Raw genomic sequence first — 24,693 nt, forward strand, 5'->3', positions numbered from 1 at the left:
CGGCGTGCCCTGGCTAGGGCTATTAAGTCACGGTATCGACACAGTGCTGTGTGGATGTTGTTGATACCCCCTAAGGAAGTCTGATCTGGCGAGATGACGTAAGGTAGGGTCGGTCGTAGACGGTTTACTAATAGTCTGGTGAATATCTTCATGTCGCAGTTGACGAGAGTTAGCGGGCGGTAATCTTGTATTCGAGCCCCACCTTTAGGCTTGTGAACCGGTATAATTATTCCTTCTACGAAGGTCGCAGGGAGCGGCACCGCGGGGGACATAAGCTCCCGACAGATGTCTGTTAACTTGGGAGCCAGTAAATACTGGAAAGTTCTATAAAACTCCACAGGGAGCCCGTCGGGGCCAGGAGACTTATTCGGCGCTCCTTTACCGATGGCGTCGATAATTTCGGCTTCCGTAATGTCGTTCAATAATTCAGTTCGTAAATCCTGTGGGACAATGCCGTAAACCAGTTGTGAGACTGCTGTCACCGTCGTCGGGTCGGAACATTGAGCAGAATAAAGTCGTGCGTAATGGTCGAAGAAGGCTGCAGCAATATCGCGTTATGTGGTGTGATGAGGGCCGTCCTCAGTGATGATGGCATGTATCAGAGCCCGTCTTCGCAGTGTACGTTCTCGGATGACGTGGTACATGGTGGGTCGTTCCGTTGCGAGTCTGTCTTGTGTCCGCGCTCGGACGATCGTCCCTTCGAGGTGTCGGCGCATATGGGCTATGATCTGTGCTTTCGCACGCTGAACTGTCAGCTGTCGTTCCGGTGTGGGTGGCAAGGAGGCGCAGTCGCGAAGGACGGTGAAATAAAAATCAAGGGTCTGCCGCCTCCAAGCAGCAGTCTCACGACCATACGTAATAAAGGTTCGCCGTAGGGCCGGCTTGGCGCAGGTTAACCACCAACTAATCGACGTAGGATACATTGGGAGGCGGCGGACGCACAAACTCCACGTGTCTTCGATGGCACGTCAACAATCCGGAGAAGCGAGATGAGCAAGGTTTAATTTCCAGGGATATCGGCTGCGCCACACCCGTTGGCGACGAAGAGCGACGGCACATATATAGGCCTCGTGATCAGAAAAGGCTACTGGCCACACCTCCGCGTCACTCACCGTTGCCGCGAGAGAACGGGAGACGTAAATCCTATCGATGCGACTAGACGAGTGACTCGTGAAATGAGTGTATCCCGGTCTATTTCCTCGGACATGTTCCCATGTATCTACTAGCTGGAGATCGCCGATGAGTGTCCCAAGTTCGGGGCACGGTGAATGGCGTGGCAGCTGATCTTTAGGTGCTTGGGTGCAATTGAAATCGCCCCCTAATACCAAGTCATCGTGCCTGCCCTGAAAAAGCGGTGCTATTCCTTCTGCGAAGAAGAGCGATCGGTCACGACGGCGATTCGTTCCGGAAAGGGCGTACACATTGATAAACCGGACGCCTTGCACCGTTACGGCCATTCCTCTAGCGTCGGGGAGATATCGGACTTCGTCCGCCTCGAGGCCCTCTCTGAGGAGAATGGCGACTCCACTGTTAGTTGGCGAGGCGTGGGACACATGAGCCGTATAACCATACATACCCGGGAAATCGGCGACGAAGACTTCTTGGAGAGAGACAATGTCAACATCTGCTGCATTGAGCATGTCTTGGAGCAGCGACAACTTCGTACGTGTCCGAATGGTGTTAATGTTGATGGTCGTTAAGCGATAGGTTTGTAGATCGTCTCCTGCGGTGAGGGCTGCCGTCAGTGTCGCCGTAAAAGGTGGGGCCTGTGATCTGCTGGCCGCGTCCGCGCCGTCATCTGTTGCTACTCGGGAGGGGCCGAGGTGTGGGAGGAGAGACCCCTCTCCTCATCCACCACAGCGCCCGTAGAATCGTCTTCAATGTCATCCGCCCAAGGTCCGTAAGTTAACGGTGGCTGCGGTAGAACACTTGTGGGCTGAGTGACTAAGGGTGAATCCGCAGTTGTTTCCGGTTGTGTACCAACGGCGGGCGCTGTGCTGGCCATCCGTGTGTCCGAGGGAGCGGAATCGGGTTTGTCAAAATCAGACAAAGTGACAGGTGAAGGCGATCTCGTGACATCCATTTTCCTCGTCGTTTCGTCGGCCGTCCGGTCGTCAACTGGAGAAGACGTCCGCTGGAGGCAATCGTCTGAGGGTGTGCGACGTCGCTTTTTATGTTTTCTCGGTGACCTTTGTTTGCGGACGTGAGTTTCTGTGTCCGAAAGAGTTTGTGGTTCCCGTATAGCATCCCCTTCAGGGAGAAAGGCAGCGGTCGGTACAAACCTAGCGTCGAGTTCCATTCTCTCGTCTGAATCTTCATGTGGAGGCAATGGGCGGCGTTCTTCAACCCCTGCAGACACCGTAATGTTGTTGGTCAATCCAGGACCGGCGACAGGTGCGCATTCTAACGCTTCCTGTCTGCCGGGGGGGTTGTCGTCTGTCATGACGGTCGATCTTGTCACCTCTGCGTAATTGAGGGGGAGGGCCGTGAGCGTAGGAGGTGGTGTCGTGTCATGCAATGAAAGTCGTGTAACCCGACGTTGAATACACGCCGAGCGCACATGACCCTCCTGGCCGCAACCAGAACAAGTACGAGGTTGGCCGTCGTACATTATTATTGCTCGACAGCCACCTATGACTAAGTAGGACGGCACATGTTTCTTTAATTCAATTTTCACTTGTCGGACGCCGTTGAGGACTTGGTACGTCTCGAAGGTGTTCCATTTTTCGGCCACGTGGCTAATTACCGTCCCATAAGGGCGGAAAGCTGAGGTAACGACGTCCGGTGGTACTTCGAAAGGGAGTTCGAAGACTCTTAGTGTGCGTAATCCTAGTCCAGCATGGTCAACATTAACCTCTCCGATGTGACCATCGGAGTGTTTGAACTTGAGAGTGTTCGCGCATCTGTTCACAACTGCGTGACATAACTCGGCATCGACCATCTTGACGTAAACGACGCTGCTTGTGATGGATAGGTGGATACCGATGATGTGCTGTGTTGGTATTTGAACTTCGTCACGGATGAATCGTTCGACTTCAAAGGCTCGTGGTCGTGCGTAGTCGGGCTGGAAGCTGATCTTGATGGTAGCTTTTCTGTACGAATGTGCCATGGCGACTCAGTGTTAACGGACGCGAGTATTAGCTGCGGCGAGGAAGTAAACAAACTACGCGCGCTCGCGACTCTGCGGACGGGACCGCGACTCTGCGGACGGGACGTAAACAAGACGTCCTCGCCGCTCACCGGCCGAAAGCAGACTGCGAGCTACTTGTCTGAACATGACGCTTCCCTCAGGGCAAAATCTTTTCTGTCCCACTACATCCTGCCTGGTCTCCTCCCCCAAACAACCCCAACCCACTACATCGTTCAGCCACTTTCTCTAAATCCTTTTCATTAGCAAGAACTCGTCTCTGCAGTATTCTCCCGCGTTATATTAGAGAACTGAATAACATCATCAGCTTCAGAAGGCAGTTAATGACATAGAGTTATAAACATGGCTGCTTGGTTCAGTGACCGTTTATAAATTAAAGTTGAACTAAATAAGCCTTCGGTCACAATTTTTAGACTTTTTGTCTAGGTTTCAACACTTCTAAGAGTGTCTTCATCAGAATTTAAATATTTAAAGTGGTCTATAACATAATTACAAATTTATGGGAAAAGAAAATTTTTATATAAAAATTTAAGTACTAACTAACAGTACAAGAAAGAGACAGTACTTACATGTCACGTATAAAGTAAATAACAAGCAAGAACGGGGTAAAGCACATTTATCAACACGTATGAGCAGCCCACAGTGGGTCGCCTTTCATGTATTCTCTTTAAAATTTTATATAAAATTTTTTTCCCATAAATTTGTAATTATGTTATAGCCCACTTTAAATATTTAAATTCTGATGAAGACACTCTTAGAATTGTTGAAATCCTGTCAAAAAGACTAAAAATTGTGACCTAGGGCTTATTTAGTTCAACTTTAAGTTACTGACATATCTACTGAAGTTAAAATAATGATTTCCATCTTCCCTGTACTCACTCGTTACCTTTGTACGTCGTTCTTCCCAAACACATCTTCCTCATTTCACGGTATTGTTAGCTGCTACAGTCTCCTAAAATTTCCTTTCCCCATAACTCTCTATATCATAAAACTTTTTTTTACACAAGAATACATTCTTTCTATATCTGCCACTATTATTGCTATTGTTATTACTGTTATTAGTATTATCATTATCACTATTAGTGGCAGCAGCAGCAGTGGTAATAATAGTACTAGTACTGCCAGTATAAATTTAATTAGTTCATAGTCACCATTATTTACTCAAACTGTCACTTATGACACTCAAATTATTTTAATATTATTTGTCATATTAAAATTGTAATTTCTTAGGTAATTATGATGTAGAAAAGGTACTGTCTGTGTGAAAACCTGCTCCAGTGCACGAGAGAGCCTGATAGTCCTAATCAAGTCAGATTAACTAAGTAAAAAAGAAAAAGAAAATCCAGGTTCCACTCACGTGTCCTCACAGCTGATAAACCGTGAGGACCTCTCTCCTATGTTCCAAATTCTGCATGCCTAGCAGAAATAGCATTTCTGGAAGAAAGGCTATTGCGAGAAATTAGCTTAGGAACGGCCTATGGGATTGTTTCCAGAGTGAATTTTCATTCTGCAGGTAAGTGTGCGCTGTTTTGAAAATACCTAAAAATTTCCGGCTTTGGATTCTCGTATGTCAGGTAGTTTTAATCAACCGAAAAGTTCGTCGACGAACACTAGGTAAAAGAAATTAAATCACCAACAAAAAAGGAAACCCCACGACCAGGCACTGAAGACCACGCGGTAGTCGACCGACCGCCGAGTCATCCTCATTAATCATCATTGTATGCGGTATGGAGGGGCATGGGGTCAGCACACCGCAGTCCCGGCCGTTGTCGACGATCCGATCTTGGAGCCGCTACCTCTGAGTCAGGTAGCTCCTCAACAGGAATCACGAGGCTGAGTGCACCCCAATCCAGTTCTCCAATAGCTTCACTTTAAGTTCTGCTTACAGACGCGATACTCAACTAATCTGACGATATCAGAGCAGTATAGTTTTTTTGGGAAGCCACTTACCGAGTCTGCAACCAGGCCTTGGTGCCGGGAAGCCCCTGACGAAGTCCTGACAACGGACGTTGAACAGGCTGTAGAAGTAGTCGTCCTCTGGGATCAGGATGTCCAGGCAGTAGGGATTCTTCAGGTGCGGCGGGCGCTTGCAGCACTCCTCCGGTTCGTTACGGTTCAGAGGGTCTGCAACAGCACAGCAGAATCACGTGTCACTAAATACTATGTTTGCCTTCACTACTTATTTCCCTTTTGTTGTTTTGCTATGCGATGGGTAAAGAATTAAGGTAAGAACATTACAGCCTCAATAAGCCAACCGACATGATATTATTTCATTTCGATGCGCAAAAAATTTTAATTTTTAATTTAATGTATTCTACAAATGGTCAGAGTTAGGCCACACCAAATTTGCTTATGCGTGTATGAGGAGCGTCACTCAGTTACATTAGAATGTAAAAGGTTGATTAGTGAGAAGACTTTCAATTACACACCAAGGCAAGTTCAGTGATGTTCACACTTAGCGAATGGTAGGGCCAGGAATCCCCTAGAAATATTGTCACGATCGGCAAGCCGATGTAACCTTGAAGCGTAGGCAGCTTCCAAGAAAACAATTTTTTCAGCCGGAAGACAGCAATGATGAATGATACGCAAGTTCCCATTGAGTTTGCAGTCAAGATAATCTGAAAAGAATTTTGATTCGTCTGTCCAGGTATCTTCTTCCCGTTGTTACATGATCTAGTGACAGTATTCCTGTGCTTACTGCAATTGTAACTGACTTCCGTGTTGCGTCAATAATGGTACAGGGGTGGGTGGTTCCTTGCGAAACTTCTTTTGCAGCAAAGTGCAATAGATCATGGGCTTCGAACAACTTTCATCTTCACAAGCTGTCTCCATGGAGGTGACAAAAGTAATGGGATAACGATACGTACATATATAGATGGCGGTAATATAGGGTACACACGGTGGGAATGTCCGTACATTGGTGGAACAGTCATTTATACTCCGGTGATTCATGTGAAAAGGTTTCTGACGTGATTATGGGCACACGACGGGAATTAACATACTTTGAATGTGAGGTGGTAGTTGAACTTACAAGCATGATACATTCCTTTTTCGAAAATCGTGAAGGAATTCAATTTTCCGAGATGCACAGTGTCAAAACAGTGCCAAGAATGAGAGATTTCAGGCATTACCTCTCATCACGGACAACGCAGTGGCGGACGACCTTCACTTAATGACTGAAGTACCGTCGTTTGCGTAGATTTGTCAGTGCTAACAGAAAAGCAACACTGTATGTAATAATGGTAGAAATGAATGTGGGACCTGTGGCGAACGTGTATGTTAGAACATTGTGGCCAAATTTGGTGTTACTACCCTATGGCAGCAGGTGACCGACGCGAATGCATTTGTTAACAGCACGACATCGACTGCATCGCCTCGCCTGTGCTCGTGACCCTATCGGTCGGACCCTACAAGTCTATTTGATGTCTACATCGACAATATTGTTAACCACCGGTAGCATAATTACTGTTTTTCATTTTATTGCATGGACACCCTGAATTCAGCTGACGGTTTAAGGATCGCCGTCTATTCCGCAGGTCTAGGGACGAAATTTAATTATACAGAGCGCGCCAAAATAAGCAGATAGATAGGTACCGTAAATGTCCCATCCTAATAATCTCAACGACTAGCTATAGGCATGATAAATTAATTTTAAACAGTTCAGTACAATCACTGCAGCAAACTCTTGTCAATTCAGCGCGTTTTATGCAATTAATTTTGAGTTCTTCATTGAATTTTTAAAGTTTGGGTGCGTACTCGGAGGTTTTCCGTACACATGAAAATTCTGAGCCTTCTCACATTCGAAAACCCAATTTTTTTGAAACATTTTACACAATGTTTATAAAAATTTGGAATGAAGATCGAGAATTTTGTGAGTAAAATAAGATAAAATGATACAGGTAACGAATGTACTATAATGGATTGTTACTAAGTTACATGATAGAGCTTTGGATAAATGTGATTACGACTTATGTGACGTGATGTGTATGTGTTGTAATGGACGAATATGAAATGATACGAATAGATAGCGTAAAACCGTGTGCTAAAGCGCAGCTTACTTCTCGCTTAAAGGCTCCATCCGATGGGGGATCATCAGTGGCAGTGTGGGTGGGAGGTGGAAAATTAATTTTTATATATATATTATTTGTTGCCGTTTCAACACAAGCTCTCTATCTACAATGTTGGCAACCAGAAAGTGATTAGCAAAAACGTGATGCCTGTAATAAGAGTTCACTGTGTCCACTCTGATGGAGAATAAAAGTTATTGATTATTGAAGTTCATTACTCTGAGGATTAAGGATGATGTCTGGGATTCATAGAAATGCAGTTTACTATAACAATTTTCACTATATTCTGTAAACGATAAAGCGTAAAATTCCAGACGAATGATTACCCATATCAGCTATTGTACTAGCAGAGCTGCTCAGAGCCTACTGCGCGGATCCTATTATCCCTAGATAACGAAACTGTTCAATAACCGTTATCGATGTAAATGTTCAAAGTGAATGCTCGCCAAAACTTGATGTTAATACTCATCAAACGCCACGCTAGTAATGGTAGAAAGTCAGTCCTGCGGCGACACGTGAAAATACAACATACGCAATCTGAGAATAAATCACTGGAGTCGTTCCACAATTAACACCTTACCCAAAAGCGAACGCATTGTTGGTACGTGCATACCGAGTAACATAATACGGCATCCAAGGCTGTTCCTGGCAACTGCACAAACGCGACGCGGCTTCCGACATGGAGTGCGCGCTTATATGAACCTAGAAGAGAACTGGGGCCTTACTATATATATATATATATATATTGCCTTCGTTGCTAGCCGCTGGGCTAACAAAACACCACTTCAAGTTACTAAATAATTAATTGCTTCATTCGTTGAAGGTCAATGAAGCTCGTAATTTAATTGTGCTATCAGCACACAGGTAAGTATCTATAATAAAATTCTAATGTGGATGGGTTAAATACTTTTGGCGAGAGAATTATTTTAGTTGTACTTCACGCAATAGATGAGCTCTGAACTTGCCCTTTGGAGAGAGGCTACAGCTATAGTTTTATAGATACCTTTTTGAAACTTCTCACATCATTGTTATTATAGCGTATCTCCCTTCTACCTAAATCTAAACATCCTAGCTTTCCCTAACCACTTACTTAATCTGTCTTGCTTCCGTACTCTTAGGACACAAAAACAGAAAATCATGAATTTCAACCAAAATTTTACTTTGTGAGTTCCAGCATGCTGTTTCCATTAAATTTCAATGAAAAAGGAATCCGAATATAAATTTTGAAGTTTCTAGCTCCTTCCTGTTGCGCCGATGATTTTTACGTAAAAGTCCTAATTTCGGAAACTGTTAAAATTACTAAACTGAAACTTAACATATTATCATTTTAGCATCATTCCTGACATGCTATTAACTTTTCAGATTATTTATTTTACTTTTAAGGTATGGCGCGACATTCGTGACGTCATAGCTAGTTAGAGCGGACTAGGCTGGCACACAGTGGAAAGCATATGAATTCTATATGGCGTGAATAGGCTGCTTCCCTACAACAGGGTCCCATTTCCTTAACGTCCAAGTCCTTAGCATAGGTCATTAACGCACACCTGTGCGGTGGTGCTCTATTCAGATGTATCCGCTTCAAATCCTGGTACTGGAGCAAATGTTCAACAGTATTTGGCTGGCAAGGAAAGGATGGGTGGTAACGTAAAGTTTCTGAACACCAGTCGTTACACCGATCTGCTGAATTAAATTCCAGACCTCGCCGGGATGAGAGTATATGATACTTTCGATGATGTTGCTCCATCAGGTGGGGACTTTAAACTGGGCGACTTCTTTACTGCTATTCAAGGAGAGTAGTCTATGTGCCAGTGCTGGATCTCACATTCTCATTCTCTAATCACCACACAACACAACACAGTACATTGCACCACACTGTACACATATCCATTCACTCTTCTACACTCAATACATGCAATTTAGACATTATCACATCACGCGGAGATGGACTACTGTGAGCAGACCAATAAAACCCTTTGCAATTAGGCCTCACTCCAAGAGAGACGTAGTAGAGATGTAGGACTTAACGATGGGCACTTAAGACCGAGCTGATACTCGAGAACAGTATTCCTCTTTCGCTCCTCCAAATTCTAGTCAAATACTGACGATATCTCCAAGATTGGAAGCCCTTCTTCTGGAGTTAATGTCACCAGATTCTCGTGCACTCTGGTCGCTGCATATGGAGACTAGTTTTGTAGCATTCTACTGCATCACAGTTGAACTTGCAGTGAACAATGACTTGTTGTGGCTGTACTTTTCGAACAAGACATCAAAGAGTCTGTAAATCAACTGATTCGAAAGGGTATATTTACATGAGGCTTGCACTTACCAAGCGGCGTGGCGGTGAGTGTGTAGTCGTGGTCCATGAACTGCCCCCAGGCGATGACCATGACAGTGCCCGCGTGGTCGTGGTAGCCCTCGTCGGGGTGCATCGTCCGGGACACGATCCGCGGCAGCGGCAGCTGGTTGCCCGACACACTGATGCGGGGCGCCGTCATGCCGTCAGCGTACAGCGGGCCCACCAACCTGTGAAGGCCGTACGAGTTCCGTCACACATCTTCATCACATGCCTTAGTGGGTTTTGTTATTGTTTCACTCTCTGGCTCGTGAGGTAGGCGTGGACGAACAGCTGGCAAAAATATTTAAGTTGGCAAAGGTGTTTGCGTTTGAATACAGAAAAACGTCTAATATTCACAGTGATTCAAAGAGTTTGTTAAATACACTACTGGTCACTAAAATTACAATCACCAAGAAGAATGATAAATAACGAAATTTTACTTGTGGGTAATACAGGACAGCAGGAAGAACAAATGATTAAATTTGTAGATGATTTGTGGGTCTACAGGGCGGGAAATTTAGTACAACGGCATTAAGCCGGCAGGGCATCGATTCGCACTAAACGCTGGTGACAGATAAGGGTACATTATTCCGTGTTGCTTCAACTCTATTACGCAGTTCATAAACAGTGATTGCTGGTGGCGTGTGAGACTCCCGGAACTCATGACCAGATGTTTTCAGTGGATCAAAGCTCTGAAGAACGTATCGGTCATGTCAGCAGTCGAATACTCTCTGTACCGCGGTAGGGCAGAACACCATGGGAAACATGCGGTCTTTTGTTATCTTGTTGAAAGATAAAATCACAGAGACCTCAAAGGTAGGGTAAGGCACATCAGTTATGTAATGGCAATGCAAACCAGAGGCACCCCATTCCTTCACAGCATGTGCAACGCCTGTATGATCCGTATGGATGCTTGTTTCGCTGTAAACAAATCCATTTCTTAACTCAAAGTGATCCTGCGTGACGAGATCAGACATGGCGAAGCGAACAAAATGTCTGTTCCCTCGAGCGCTAGACGTACAGGGACTCTGAGAAACTTCAGAGTGTTGAGTGTAGCCTTCCTGAACCTCTCGATTCCACATTATCAGGATTGTCACCGCTTCTGACCAAGGCGAGTAGCAGTATTGCGGAACGCTAATCACCTGCCTCAATAGGCTTCCTGCTGCTATCGAGTTCCAACAGGAGTCGGCAAACTTTTCCCCTTCTTAGATGAATCAGAATACTGCCTTCTCACAAAAAAGCAACATTCTGAATAATCTATCCTGATATACAGTGTGTATATCAGCGTTGCTCCTGTCTGCTTTGAGCTGTTGCGCTGAAACGGTAATCATTTTCATATCGAAGCACATAGTAGACTTCATATTAATTTGACATTTGTTGCGTGTTGCCTTCGTGCTGCTCAAGTTTCAATTGTCAGAGGTATAATCATGTAACATAGGTTATTACTTACAACTAAATACATATTTGTTAGTGAACTAAGTGCATAGTAATAATCCGTATGATTGGAGCTGACAGGCTGTCAGTCGTCCATTTCTGTAGAAGCAGTGGTATAGTAAAAATTGAAATGGTGCTCTGATATTTAGGTGGTGGCCTGTAGTCGTTTTATCGTAGCAGAAGGGACAGCAGGTACTGTGTATTGAAGGAGGAACTCAGGGTTGGAACCGTTAAATTTTTAGGGTTCTGAAGAAAAATGAAATGAGAGCAATACAGTGTTGGTAAGAACTCAGGGGACAAGGACATAGAAGGGCAAGGTGGAATTTTTGTTTATAGAAGTGGATTATATGTTAATATACTGTCGTCTAGATCAGGCGGAGGTAATAACTAAAAGCTGACTTTGGAAGGCAAACGGGACATCTGGCGAGTACAGTAGGGAGACCATGCAGGCAGGGGGAGGTGAAGGTGTTCCATGTAGTGAAAAAGTGGGAACAATGAGGTCGTAAAGGGTATGCGTTGGTAGTTAGGTGGGTACGTAAATAGATTTGGAACACATGAAAATTGAAGGAGTTCTAAGATTTTTGAGACGAAATTACACAAAATGCATTTAAAAGTGATAAACTGGATCGGGTTAGTTTTTGACAAATATAGAAACTACGGGGAACCAGAATGCCATACTCGTTACATTATTGTTTTTAGTCGACTGTATGGACTTCATCTTGGATTCTATAAAGGAAGGGAAAATTGTTATTATGTAACATCAACATCAGTTTGAGTATTTTAAGTTCCTGATTATGGGGTATTGCTGAATGACTGCACCACTTTCTTTACTCTCCCTTTAACAAGCGAGGTGACGTACGCTCCCCAAGACAGGTTCATAAGGCGACCACGCGAAAATTACGAGACATACCGAAAAATGACATATCATTGAACAGAGTACCTCTCCAAGTTCCAATTCGTAATATGCGCCGTGACGTAGTTGCACTGATGTGCAGGCGTCTCACAACAAGTAGACAAATTATCCGCTCCGTATTGTCGCATTGGATTACTTCGGGCCTGCAGAGAGGCAACCCAATGAACTGCTATTCACAATGATCTGCGGTCGCGCCTTCTCTGACAATTCGTGTCAATAAATTCCACGCACCATTCGACGTTCGCCTCGCCATAGACGGTGACCATAATGAGCAACTGTAATGTAAGTCAAAAACTTTGGAAGATGCTCTGTCCACTGATGTACGTTTGTTTTCTGTATGTCACGCAGTTTTTGCGCAGTTGTCTTCAGAAAAACCTTTTATGTCTCAATCCTTCCCGCATCCCCGCATAGGAAAACTAAACAGAGGGAATTTCTTTCTTATAGTTACTTCCAAAAGACGATATTAATTAAAATAACGATGTATTAATGTCCTTCGCTTTGAAAACAATTGGCAGTGAATGTGTTAATCAGCTGATATTTCTACTATCACGGAGCAGTCAGCACAGTCGTTAGATGCCTGTGTACATTTCTTGAGCACGTATCGATACAGCAGATGCCTGCGAACTTACCTAGAGAAGGGCGTCATGATGGCGCCCCAGGTAGGGTGCTGCAGGTTGGTACAGAGACCGTCATAGCGACGGTACTTGCCGGGTCTGCATTCCACGTTGGACAGGAAAGCAGGACACACTTCACGGATCAGCGTCTTAGAAGTGTCGATCAGAGGTAAACCCTTCTCGATCTCTTCGTAACTCAGTCCATATCTAGAATGTAAGAAACAGATCGTCACGATGAGCTCAGATTCTAAAGTTGGTGAGGTTTTTGAAGGCAAACACAACAAAAATATAGTACAGGCAGGCAAATCTTAAAGAAATCTCAGTATTTCCTGTGAAGAAGTCACTCCGGTTCATATGCACAAGAGTAGATAAGTGTATCCTCTTTCTTACTCGAAGTATTCGACGCCTGACTTAGTAGTGTTCATTCCTATGCTAGAATGGTGATCGTAATGTTCTTCTTATCTCGTAAGTAATGACAAAATTTTCAGCTGGTTGAAGAACAGTAATGCAGTCCTGATGTGGTCCCTTCGTGAAGCGCTGAAGCATATTTTCCCTGTGTCTTCTCCTGCAACTTGTTCTTCTTTTATTCTGTTTTATGCCACAATACAAGGAAGTACAATGCTTAAAGACAGGTTGCTGGTCTTCAGAGTAATAGACAAGCGTAGAGAACGGTAAAATCTAGGTCAGTCGGCTTCTGGACCCAAGAAGAGATTGACATGATCCCAGAATGAGCATGCTCGTTTGGAGAAGAGGGAGAAAGGAAGAATTCTGATATCTCATCGGAAATATACGCAAATTGTTATACTTAGAAACATTGCGTGAATGGAGGGGTATATCCCTCGCATGCCTAGAAAAGCACTGTTCTGCTTTATTGTTAACACATTTAATAAGTTTCACTATGCAATGCAAATGACACTGAAAAATCATTGTTATTTACCACTTCATAACGAGTGGTGAGAATGTTACTACACTACTGGTCATTAGAATTGCTACACCAAGAAGAACTGCAGATGATAAATGGGTATTCATTGGACAAATATATTATACTAGAACTGACATGTGATTACATTTTCACGCAATTTGGGTGCATAGATCCTGAGAAATCAGTACCCGTAATAACGGCCTTGATACGCCTGGGCATTGAGTCAAACAGAGCTTGGATGGCGTGCTCAGGTACAGCTGCCCATGCAGCTTCAACACGATTTTGTCATTCGTGCACCCAGGTTCGTCGTCGAGCACACCATCGCAAGCGCTCCTGTCTGTGATGCAGCGTCAAGGGTAACCGCAGCCATGGTCTCCGAGCTGGTAGTCCATGCTGCTGCAAACTTCGTCAAACTGTTCGTGCAGGTGGTTTTTGTCTTGCAAACGTCCCCATCTGTTGACTCAGGGATCGAGACGTGGCTGCACGATCCGTTACAGCCATGCGGATAAGATGCCTATCATCTCGCCTGCTAGTGATACGAGGCCGTTGGGATCCAGTACGGCATTCCGTATTACCCTCCTGATCCCACCGATTCCATATTCTGCTAACAGTCATTGGATGTCGACCAACGCGAGCAGCGATGTCGCGATACGATAAACGGCAATCGCGTTAGGCTACAATCCGACCTTTATCAAAATCGGAAACGTGATGGTACGCATTTCTCCTCCTTGCACGAGGCATCACAACGTTTCACCATGCAACGCCGGTCAACTGCTGTTCCTGTATGAGAAATCGGTTGGAAACTTTCCTGATGTCAGCACGTTGTAGGTGTCGCTACCGGCGCCAGCCTTGTGTGAATGCTCTGAAAAGCTAATCATTTGCATATAACAGCATCTTCTTCCTGTCGGTTAAATATCGCGTCTGTAGCACATCATCTTCGTGGTGTAGCAATTTTAATGGCCAGTACTGTACTTTTTCTCAGCGTAAATAGTGAGCGAATCAGTAAAGTATCTATATTAAGAAAATTTAATACCTCAATAAATTATACTTTCGTTCTAGACAGTGAATGGAATCTCGATCTACTTTCTCGGGTCCCACTTTCCTACAGGCCGTCTGAGCACGTCTCATTGGCATACTAACTGCGTTAATGTGCTAGTACCTCTCTCCATTTTTCCTCAAACTTCGCACCTACCTGCAAGTGCGCCCGTGGGACAAAAGACCCTAGCAACGCACAGATGGCTGATTGGTCGAAAGTTACTAGCAACAAGTGAAACACGCTCGAGCCGCAGTCTGTCACGCTTTTTAAATATGACAGGAAGGGTCGAGATCGTTTTGTCTGTATGACGACCATATTATTTCAGTAATGTTTAGTTTACCCACATATTCTCACACTTTCAATTAACATTGGCTACACGAATTATCTTCAATTATATCTGAGTGCTAGATCGGAAAAGTGTAACGGTTGCTATAAAACCATTAGTGAGGATCTCTTAACTGTTTATGATTGGTATAAGGGAACAAAAGCCACCATTCAGTTGTTAAATATGTTTATTTTACAGGTCTGTTTCGAAGGATTATTTCTTCAGTGTTAATGCAAGCAAGAACGAGACAGACGAACATTATAATAACTGTGTCAAAAAAGGAGAAAGTAAACAATACTGAAAATCCCGCAGAGATAATGATATATACAAGTTACACATTTGATTTAGAGCTGTACAACTAGTGCACAAACGCAGAGTTAATGTACCATAGACAACCATCAAAAGCGGAATAAGAGCCTATGAAACAACAATGTATCGAAACCAGTCGGCAAAATAAACATATTTTGTTGTTACATGGCGGAAATTGTTTCCTCAAAATCTATTTTAAGCTGAATTCCATCAACTCTCAGGTCATTATATGTAATACAGGAATGTCTTTCAGTTTGTCAATCAGAGTAAATATTTTAATCTTGACTTGCATTCAAATCAGTGTGAAAATTGTCGTATGCTTGTACCATAAGGAATATGTATCACTTCATATATTACAAATACAAGAAAGCATTTTAACAGAGACATCAGCAGAAGCAAGTGTTGCTCATCATCGTGTATTGCGTCGTCCTCCAACAAGATCTGAATACCCCATCCTTAATTCGTGTGTGGGACACATTACCGACGTACCTCACTGTCCAGTACCTCTAATCGAAAATGACATTGTGCATCATCAACATTGAACAACTTAAAGTACTTTCTGTCCTCCTTCAGGCCAAAAGTTTCTGTCGCAAATATTTATTTCTTACAAGCTCTCGATTTCGGGCCTACTTGATAACAAGAGATAAACCACAAACTTAACTCGCTTAAATATAAATTAATGGTATATTTTTTGACATTATAGTAGCTGTCCCATTCCTCCCCACTGAGTCCACATACATAGTAATCTGCAGTCTCAATAACGCCACCCAAAATCTTTGAGACTGTTTAGTTAGTTCTTCCTTTTTTTCTGTTTATTTTTTCTCCTTCCCATTGTAATTTTGGTTGTATTGACGTTATTACAATACGTGTAAGATCATTATTTTTACTTTAAATCACTTTACAACCTCATTAAATTTGTTTGAGTTTGACTTAAAATGTGTATATCTACACTGCAAACTGTGACATGCTGAATTCAACGTAAGAAATACCGAAGATCTTAATCTGGCCACACTAAACAACTGAATAAGTGAATTAATAATATCAGAAATCGTTATACATGAAACAACCAATGAACACAACTTTCTTTATAAGAGTGGAGCGAAGTATGGTAATGCACCTAACGCAGAGGGCAACAGTGATTTGGAATGTTCTGTTATGATCAATGATAAGGCGTCCGAAAAAAGCACTCGTGATCTGGCAACATTCTGCAAGGCAAGCAATAACTGCAACCATTGTGAGGTCAAACGCATATAGTTAGACTGCAGTGGCAAACTGAACTATTGTAGGAGCAATTGCTTTGATTTCTCACATACTGAAAGGAAATATCCTGAAAAGTTCTGAGTTTTCTTAAAAAGCTAAAGATGAGTCAGTATATCCAAGATTTTAAACTACTCCATAAAATACTACTAATTTCGTTTTATTAACTATTGAAGGAGTTCAGAAAGGGAACAGCGAAAGCGGATTACTTGTTGGAAAGAGTGCGGTGACTTGCAAGTGGTGAAGATACACTGGATTATCTGGGTGTCAAATCACAGCTTTCGGCGTGGACCTACTTTCTCCGAGATCGCTCTCATCTCTTATTCACTCCACCCATGTACAGTTCCCACACAGAAAAGCGCACAAAGCGTTTGACAAAAGACGCTCGTGGTGCGATGGGTCTCGTGTGGAGGGCCGGCGCAGGAGGCAGAAAGCGGGCCACAAGTGTCAATGAATGGCTCCCCCGTGCCATTGTCCTGTCTGGCGATCAGATCAGCCCAGATACAATAACGGGACAGAAAGGCCGGTTGTATGGGGCAGGTTGCCAGCTCTTACAGCTGGCAGCCGACTGGGCACTGTTCCAACTAGTCTACGTTGACACCTCCATCAATCATTTATTTGTCGCGTCGGAAACATTTTTGAATAAAGGTACAACATATAAAATCTGCTATCAGTAAAATAAACATAGTATTAAACTAAATGTTTTTACGGCAAAAACTTGGCCACTTCATGTAGTCGAGGTGCGGCAGCCACAGTACGCGAGGCGTTAAAAAGGTTCAAATGGCTCTGAGCACTATGGAACTTAACATCTGAGGTCATCAGTCCTCTAGAACTTAGAATTACTTAAACCTAACTAACCTAAGGACATCACACACATCCATGCCCGAGGCAGGATTCGAACCTGCGACCGTAGCGGTTGCGCGTTTCCAGACTGAAGCGCCTAGAGCCGCTCAGCCACAGAGGCCGGCCCGAGAGGCGTTAAATAAGTAATGTAGCACATCTTTTTCTAAAATCACGTCGGTTTTTTTACAGGATTTCTATATACCATATTATTCACCACTCTTTTGGCTACAAAATCTTACTTTTAATACAATCTCCATTCAATGCGACGGCCTTACGCCATCTTATTAGGAGTCCCTGTATACCTGCATAGACCACTTTACTGGTCGACGTCGGAGTCAACGTCTCGGTGCATCAATAACCTCACCATCATCCACGTAGTGCATCCCGCGGAGTGCATCCTTCATTGGGCCAAAGAGTTGGAGACTCAGGCGCGCCGCGCGGGATTAACCGAGTGGTCTTAGGCGCTGCAGTCATGGACTGTGCCGCTGGTTCCGGCGGAGGTTCGAGTCCTCCCTCGGGCATGGGCGTGTGGATAAGGTTAAGTAGTGTGTAAGCTTAGGGACTGATGACCTTAGTAGTTAAGTCTCATAAGACTTCACACACATTTGAACATTTTTTAGATTCAGGCGCTGTGGCGGATGAGGATGGAACAGTACAATGAAGTTTTGTAAGGTCCTCTCAAGTGGGAGGAGTTACAGCTGTGTGCGGCGGCTGGCATGCCGAAGATCGTTGTTGCGATGATGACAGACGCTTCGCCTAACGGCTCACCGTGCTGTTGTTCACTGCTGTTCTCCGTAGACCCTTTTTTTGCGCCTATGAAATATCTACGATGCTCTGGTTTTCCGCCAATAGAACCTCAATGACAACTTTCTGCTTGGAACGAACCTCCAATACAGACGCCATTTTGAAGGCTGTGTATAGCGCCGCCACATATCGGAACTTCATGAAACTATAGAGGCCGAAATAGGAACATTCCACGATGCCCCACAACATGTTTTCAACTGAAATTGGCCGAGAAAGAAAATGTGTTGCATTAATTACAAAATGCCCATCGCAAGCTGCCTGTCGCACCCAGATCACGTCATGTGGCCAAGCTCTTGTCGAAGAAGCCTTTAGTGTAATGCTGCGTTTATTTTATTGATAGCAGATATTATGTGTTATTTTTTTATGTCCCAATATTCTTCCGATATGACAAACGATTGATTACATTACAGTATGTGCTCTGTGGTCAGCTGTTCTCCATACTTACAGAATGTGGTCTCCACACTGAAACCTATTTCTTGGAACTGAGTCTGCACTTGTGACGCTGGAGCGAATTCTGCTCCCGCCCTACCAAGTAGGCCAATGCTTTATGTGTCTGGAAGAAAGCTTATCGATTTACAGCAACCACTGATTATGATTCTAATCTCACCAAAAAAATGGTTCAAATGGCTCTGAGCATTATGGGACTTAACATCTATGGGCATCAGTCCCCTAGAACTACTTAAACCTAACTAACCTAAGGACAGCACACAACACCCAGTCATCACGAGGCAGAGAAAATCCCTGACCCCGCCGGGAATCGAACCCGAGAACGCTACCGCACGACCACGAGCTGCGGACCTAATCTCACCGCCGGGGGTGTTTTTGTAAGTGTCAGCATTGCCCTTAGGTAAGTATTCATTTGTTCTGAAACGTTGTCATGCTGCTTGATATCGAAACACAGGATGAGTTAGACATTTCACTGCCACGGTCGTTTCCAAAGTGGCACTGTTTACCGACGAATGTCAGGTGATGCTATGCCAAAGGACAGCTGCAGTTTCTCATTTATGTAGTATGGAGGTAACCTGTCCGCAGTTTGCACTTGAAAAGATAGAGATGCAAATTTGGCTACAGATAAGCACTAAGCGGGAGCCAGTGTATTCATTCTGTCTTACTGTGATCTACATGTTTTACCAGTCAGCTTATACAGGATTTTTTTCTAGCACACAACTTGCGAGAGTGCGGTGAAAAGTACCACCCAGTTATTTTGGTGTACTGCAGTTTTGTAGCGGTGTTCCTTTCCACGTGATCTCCAGCATTAGCTCGGCAACTGTTATTAAGGTGGAAAGCACAGTATTTCATATTAGACAGACATGCTGATAGGTGATAATTTCTGTAACAGCAGTAAGGGTAATTAATACTTCACACATCTAATGTTGAGCGGATTCTACTTTGAAATTTCCTGATACATTAAAACTGTGTGCCGGTTCGAGATTCGAATGTGGGACACACCGCTTCAGAGTGAAAATTTATTCTAGTTTCTAACTTCTTTGCTTGTCTGTATGATCACAAGCATAAATGAAGCTCTCCGTTCCTTCAGGCTAATGACTCACTACTCCCTACAGTTAACTTTCTTTAGTTTTCCAATGGAGTCATTTCTCAGCAACGAAGAAAAACATGATATTCGATACTGATATTCGGTCACAGCTTTCTCTTTCCCACTTCCGGTTGTGTAATTCTGTACGAGTTAACGTGGTTACCTCCCAGCTGCGTTATGATACTCGTAGTCACCAACGCAAATGAGTACTTGCATTCTGTTGTAGTGTACAAGGTTCTGACTGCCCAAGCGGAAAAACTCAAGCTTGCCCTTCCAATTCACTTTGTTCCTGTGAAATCCGTCTAGTTACGAGCTACAGAGCGCAAAAGAGTGGGAGTACTGAGTTTTCATATTTTACTGCTCAATGGACGAACAAAGAAATTAGAAAGCCCTACACTCGTTCTGAAGCGATTGTCTGGCCATCATCCTCGAGATTTTGGTTAAGCTATTTGCAGCTTCTGGTACTAACAGAAATCTGCTTTACGGGAAATCGTTCCATTAATACTGACTGAATATGCTATAAGCAGGGGGAAGAATGATGTTAGGCGAGACAGGGATGTAAAAAAAGTAATATTGTTTAATATCATAGCTGAAATGTGCGATTGCCCTTAATTTGTAAAGAGCTATCAATTATTACTCCAATCTTACCAAAACTGTGAAAAACTGTCAGCTGTGTGTGTGTGTGTGTGTGTGTGTGTGTGTGTGTGTGTGTGTGTGTGTGTGTGTGTGTGTAAGAGAGAAAGAGAGAGAGAGAGAGAGAGAGAGAGACTCTCTGTTCCCTGAAACTATAATTCTTACTGCAATTAATACATGATGGACTGTTTTCTGGGGCTATGAATAGTTATTTAATACACAAATAATAACAATTTTCTGCTCGGTATTGTTTCTTTAATTCGATTTCACGCAAAAGTACAGGTTACAAATGCAAACCACTCTGAAAAAAAAAATATCCACTTCATCACGATGGCTTAATAGTTGGTGCAGAAAACAATGATCTTAACTGAACTGGAATCCAGGATGCACGTGTACATAGCGACTATCGAATATTCAGATTTAAAGAAGGGCAGCAGTCACTCCCAAAATCCGTAATGTATTGCAGATCAAGATAAAAACTATAGCCTAGTCATCATCAATACATTACCAGAAGAATCGTAGAGTTACCAATGTGACATGGCGTAAACTTATGACAAATGACACTAGCCTTTACATGGAAGAAACACAATTTTTGCTCTGGCATTTCGGTACTCACATGACGCTGGTAATATGTAATAAATTAAGGATTTTTGCGATTGATAGCTGTCCTTTAAATTTAAACCGTGATCTTACCCCTATACTGTAACGATAAATAGCATTTTTATTCCTATATGTATTATATCCATTTGTGAAGATACTGACTTTTATTTAGATAGAGAATTAGTTTAAATAACAGTTGTAACGAAGTATATTAAAGCTCAAAAATTCTTCAATGTATACAACAGACATGAAATTACTAGAAAGCGTCATCTGCAGATATAGACCAATATTAGACCACTGACTATGCTTTTGAAAATACACGTAAAATAAAATAACATTCCTTTTACATAAGCCAATATGATAAATTCAATTGAAACGAGACCCACTGATATAATTGCAACGAAATTAAACGCTCTTTGTAATATAGGAGACTGTTGTGAAACTCTGTTGCGTTAATTTAGAGACCAGGTATCTCGAACATTGTGGACCATTCTGATGCTACCGTCATATTTTGCGTAGGATCAAGATATAATATCAGGTAGATTAAGGTGCGTATAGAGACATATAATTTGTACAAGAACCAACAAGAATGGAAGTCCAAGAACGAAGGGCTCGGATTAAAAAGGGTGTAAGGCAGGGATGCAATTTTTCGCTCCTACTGTTCAATCTATACTTTGAAGAAGTAATGAGGGAAATACTAAAAAAGTTCAAGAGTGGGATTAAAATACAAAGTGAAAGAATATCAATGATAAGATTCGCTGATGACACTGCTACCCTCGATGACAGTGAAGAAGAATTACAGGAGGTTTTGCTTGGAATGAACAGTCTAATGAGTACAAAATGTGGTCTGAGAGTAAACTCAAGAAGTGCGAGGGTAATGAGAAGTAGCAGCAATGAGAACAGCGAGAAAGATATCAAAATTGGGTATCACGAAGTACGCGAAGTTGAGTGCTTTTGTTAACTAGGCTGCAAAAAAGACCAAGACGCATGGATCAAGAAGAACATAAAAAGGAGACTAGCATTGGCCAAAAACGCATTTCTAATCAAGAGAAGTCTACTAGTATCATACATACGCTTAAATTTGAGGGAGCCATTTCTGAAAATGTACGTTTGGGTCACAGCGAAACATGGACTGTGGGGAAAATCGGAAGAATCGAAGCATTTGAGATGTGATGCTACAGAAGAATGTTGAAAATTGGGTGGCTGATAAGGTAAGGAATGAGAAGGTTCTCCGCAGAATCGAAGAGGAAAGGAATATATGGAAAACATTGAACAGAAAAAGGGACAGGATGGTAGGACATCTGTTAAGATATCACAGAATAACTTCCATGGTACTAGAGAGAGTTGTAGAAAGTGTTAACTGTAGAGGAAAACAGAGACTGGAATATATCCAGGCAATGGTAACATTTACATGAAATAGAGAATGGGTAAAGAAAGTGAAGGGGTGGGTGGGAATTCCTGACATCCAGCGGCACAGAGCATTGTGGTAATGGAATGGTGATTGTGCCGGACTGGGACTCGAACCCGGATGTACCGCTTCTCACGAGCGGTTGTCTTAGCCGCTTCGGACATCCGGACACTATCCCTGACCGACTCAAATTTCCAACTTATCACACGCTGCAGTCCCTCGTCTTTTGTCCCCCCCCCCCGCCCCCCCCCCCTCCAATGGCAAATTATTGATTCCCGTAGGACCTCGGATGATATTAGTGCATCCGCATTTGAAACAAACGTCAAGGAGAGGAGGCGCACTTACACTAAAGTGCCAGAGAAACTGGTATGGACATACATATTCAAATACAAAGACACGTAGACAGGCAGAATACGGCGCTGCGGTCGGCGACGCCTCTATATGACGACAAGAGTCTGGTGCAGTTGTTAGATTGGTTACTGCTGCTACAACTGCAAGTTATCAAGATTTAAGTGAGTTTGAACGTAGTGTTACAGTCGGTGCACGTGGGATGTGACTCAGCATCTCCTACGTAGCGACGAAGTGGGGATTTTCCCGTACGACCATTTCACGAGTGTACCGTGAATATCAGGTGTCCGGTAAAACATAAAATCTCCGACATCGAAGCGGCCGGAAAAAGATTCTGCAAGAACGGGAGCAACGATGACTGAAGAGAATCATTCAGCGTGACAGAAGTGCAGCCCTAAAGCAAACTGCGAACCATTCAAAGAAACAACATCGGTATGGGCTTTCGGAGCCGAAGGCCCACTCGTATACCCTTGATGACTGCACGACACAAAACTTTACACCTTGTCTGGGCCCGTCAACACCGACACTGAACTGCTGATGACTGGAAACATGTTGCCTGGTCGTACGAGTCTCGTTTAAAATTGCATCGAGCGGATGGACGTGTACAGGTATGGAGACAACCTCATAAATCGATGGACCCTGGATGTCAGCAAGAGACTGTTCAAACTGGTGGAGACTGTAATGGTGTGGGGCGTGTGCAGTCGGAGCAATATGGAACCCCTGATAGGTCTAGATACGACTCTGACAGGTGACATGTACGAAGCATTCAGTCTGATCACCTGCATCCATTCATGTTTATTGTGATGGACTTGGGCAATTCCAGCAGGACAAAGCGACACCTCACACGTCCACTATTGCTACAGAGTGTCTCCAGGAACACTCTTGTGAGTTTAAACATGTCCAAACTCCTCAGACATGAACATTATTGAGCATATCTGGGATGCCTTCCAACGTGCTGTCTAGAAGAGATCTCCACCCCCCTGGTACTGTAATGGATTTATGGACAGCCCTGCAGAATTCATGATGTCAGTTTCCTCCAGCACTACTTCAACAACAGTCGAGTCCATGCCACGTTTTGTTGCGGCACTTCTGCATGCTCGCGCGGGCCCTGCACGATATTAGACAAGGGTACCAGTTTCTTTGGCTATTCGGTGTATGTATATCAGTGGTGTCTGTTCCGTCGGGCATGTCTGTCGATTCAGTACGGATACACTAATGTCGCTCGAACTCCTACGGCCGGCCTGTGTGGCCGTGCGGTTCTAGGCGCTTCAGTCTGGAACCGCGTGACCGCTACGGTCGCAGGTTCGAATCCTGCCTCGGGCATGGATGTGTGTGATGTCCTTAGGTTAGTTATTTTTAATTAGTTCTAAGTTCTAGGCTACTGATGACCTCAGAAGTTAAGTCGCATAGTGCTCAGAGCCATTTGATTTGAACTCCTACAGCAATAAATAATTTGCCAGTAGCGGTTAATGGACGAGGAACGCTGCACTGCAATGTGCGATAGAAACCGGCCGGAGTGGCCGAGCGATTCTAGGCGCATCAGTCTGGAATCGAGCGACCGCTACGGTCGCAGGTTCGAATCCTGCCTCGGGCATGGATGTGTGTGATGTCCTTAGGTTAGTTAGGTTTAATTAGTTCTAAGTTCTAGGCGACTGATGACCTCAGAAGTTAAGTCCCATAGTGCTCAGAGCCATTTGAACCATTTTGAACCTATAGTGCTCAGAGCAATTTGAATCAATTTTGCGATAGAAACCTGAGTCGGTCAGGGATCATACCCGGACGGCCGAAGTGGTTAAGGCAACGGTCATAAAGAGAGGTAAATCCACGTTCGAGTCCAGGTCCGGCACAAACTTTCAACTTTCGCTATTGCATTACCATAATTCCCCGTGCTGCTGGAAGTCACGAACTACCACACATCTCTTCCCTTTCATTCCCAGTTCTGTATTTCACATAAGTGCTATGCACCAGACCACGAGCTGCTGACATCACTAGTGTAACGCCTTTGTTGGACGTTCTGCGTGCTGGGTGATATGTCAAAGTGGACGTCGCCCCTCGCAGACGTCGGACTCAGTCAGTACGGTGTGCTCAGCAGTACGGCAGGCCGCCCGCGACCCACATTGCCGCATTCCTGCAGTGGGCGTCGCCGCCCCGCGCCACCCACAT

The 24,693-nt window shown here is 43.9% G+C and overlaps 1 protein-coding gene across 1 annotated transcript in view; it reads right to left on the bottom strand.

Moving 5' to 3' along the window:
• Positions 1–24,693, bottom strand: part of LOC126177652 (chorion peroxidase-like) — a 262,598-nt gene that overhangs the window by 52,137 nt on the left and 185,768 nt on the right. Inside the window, exons 5-7 of the mRNA XM_049924471.1 lie at positions 12,527–12,718; positions 9,542–9,738; positions 5,099–5,272 (exon numbers count right to left, since the gene is read on the bottom strand). Coding sequence (XP_049780428.1) covers positions 5,099–5,272; positions 9,542–9,738; positions 12,527–12,718 — 563 coding nt within the window. The remainder of the gene's footprint in view (positions 1–5,098; positions 5,273–9,541; positions 9,739–12,526; positions 12,719–24,693) is intronic.

This window comes from Schistocerca cancellata, chromosome 1, assembly GCF_023864275.1.
Source record: "Schistocerca cancellata isolate TAMUIC-IGC-003103 chromosome 1, iqSchCanc2.1, whole genome shotgun sequence".
NCBI lineage: Eukaryota > Metazoa > Arthropoda > Insecta > Orthoptera > Acrididae > Schistocerca > Schistocerca cancellata.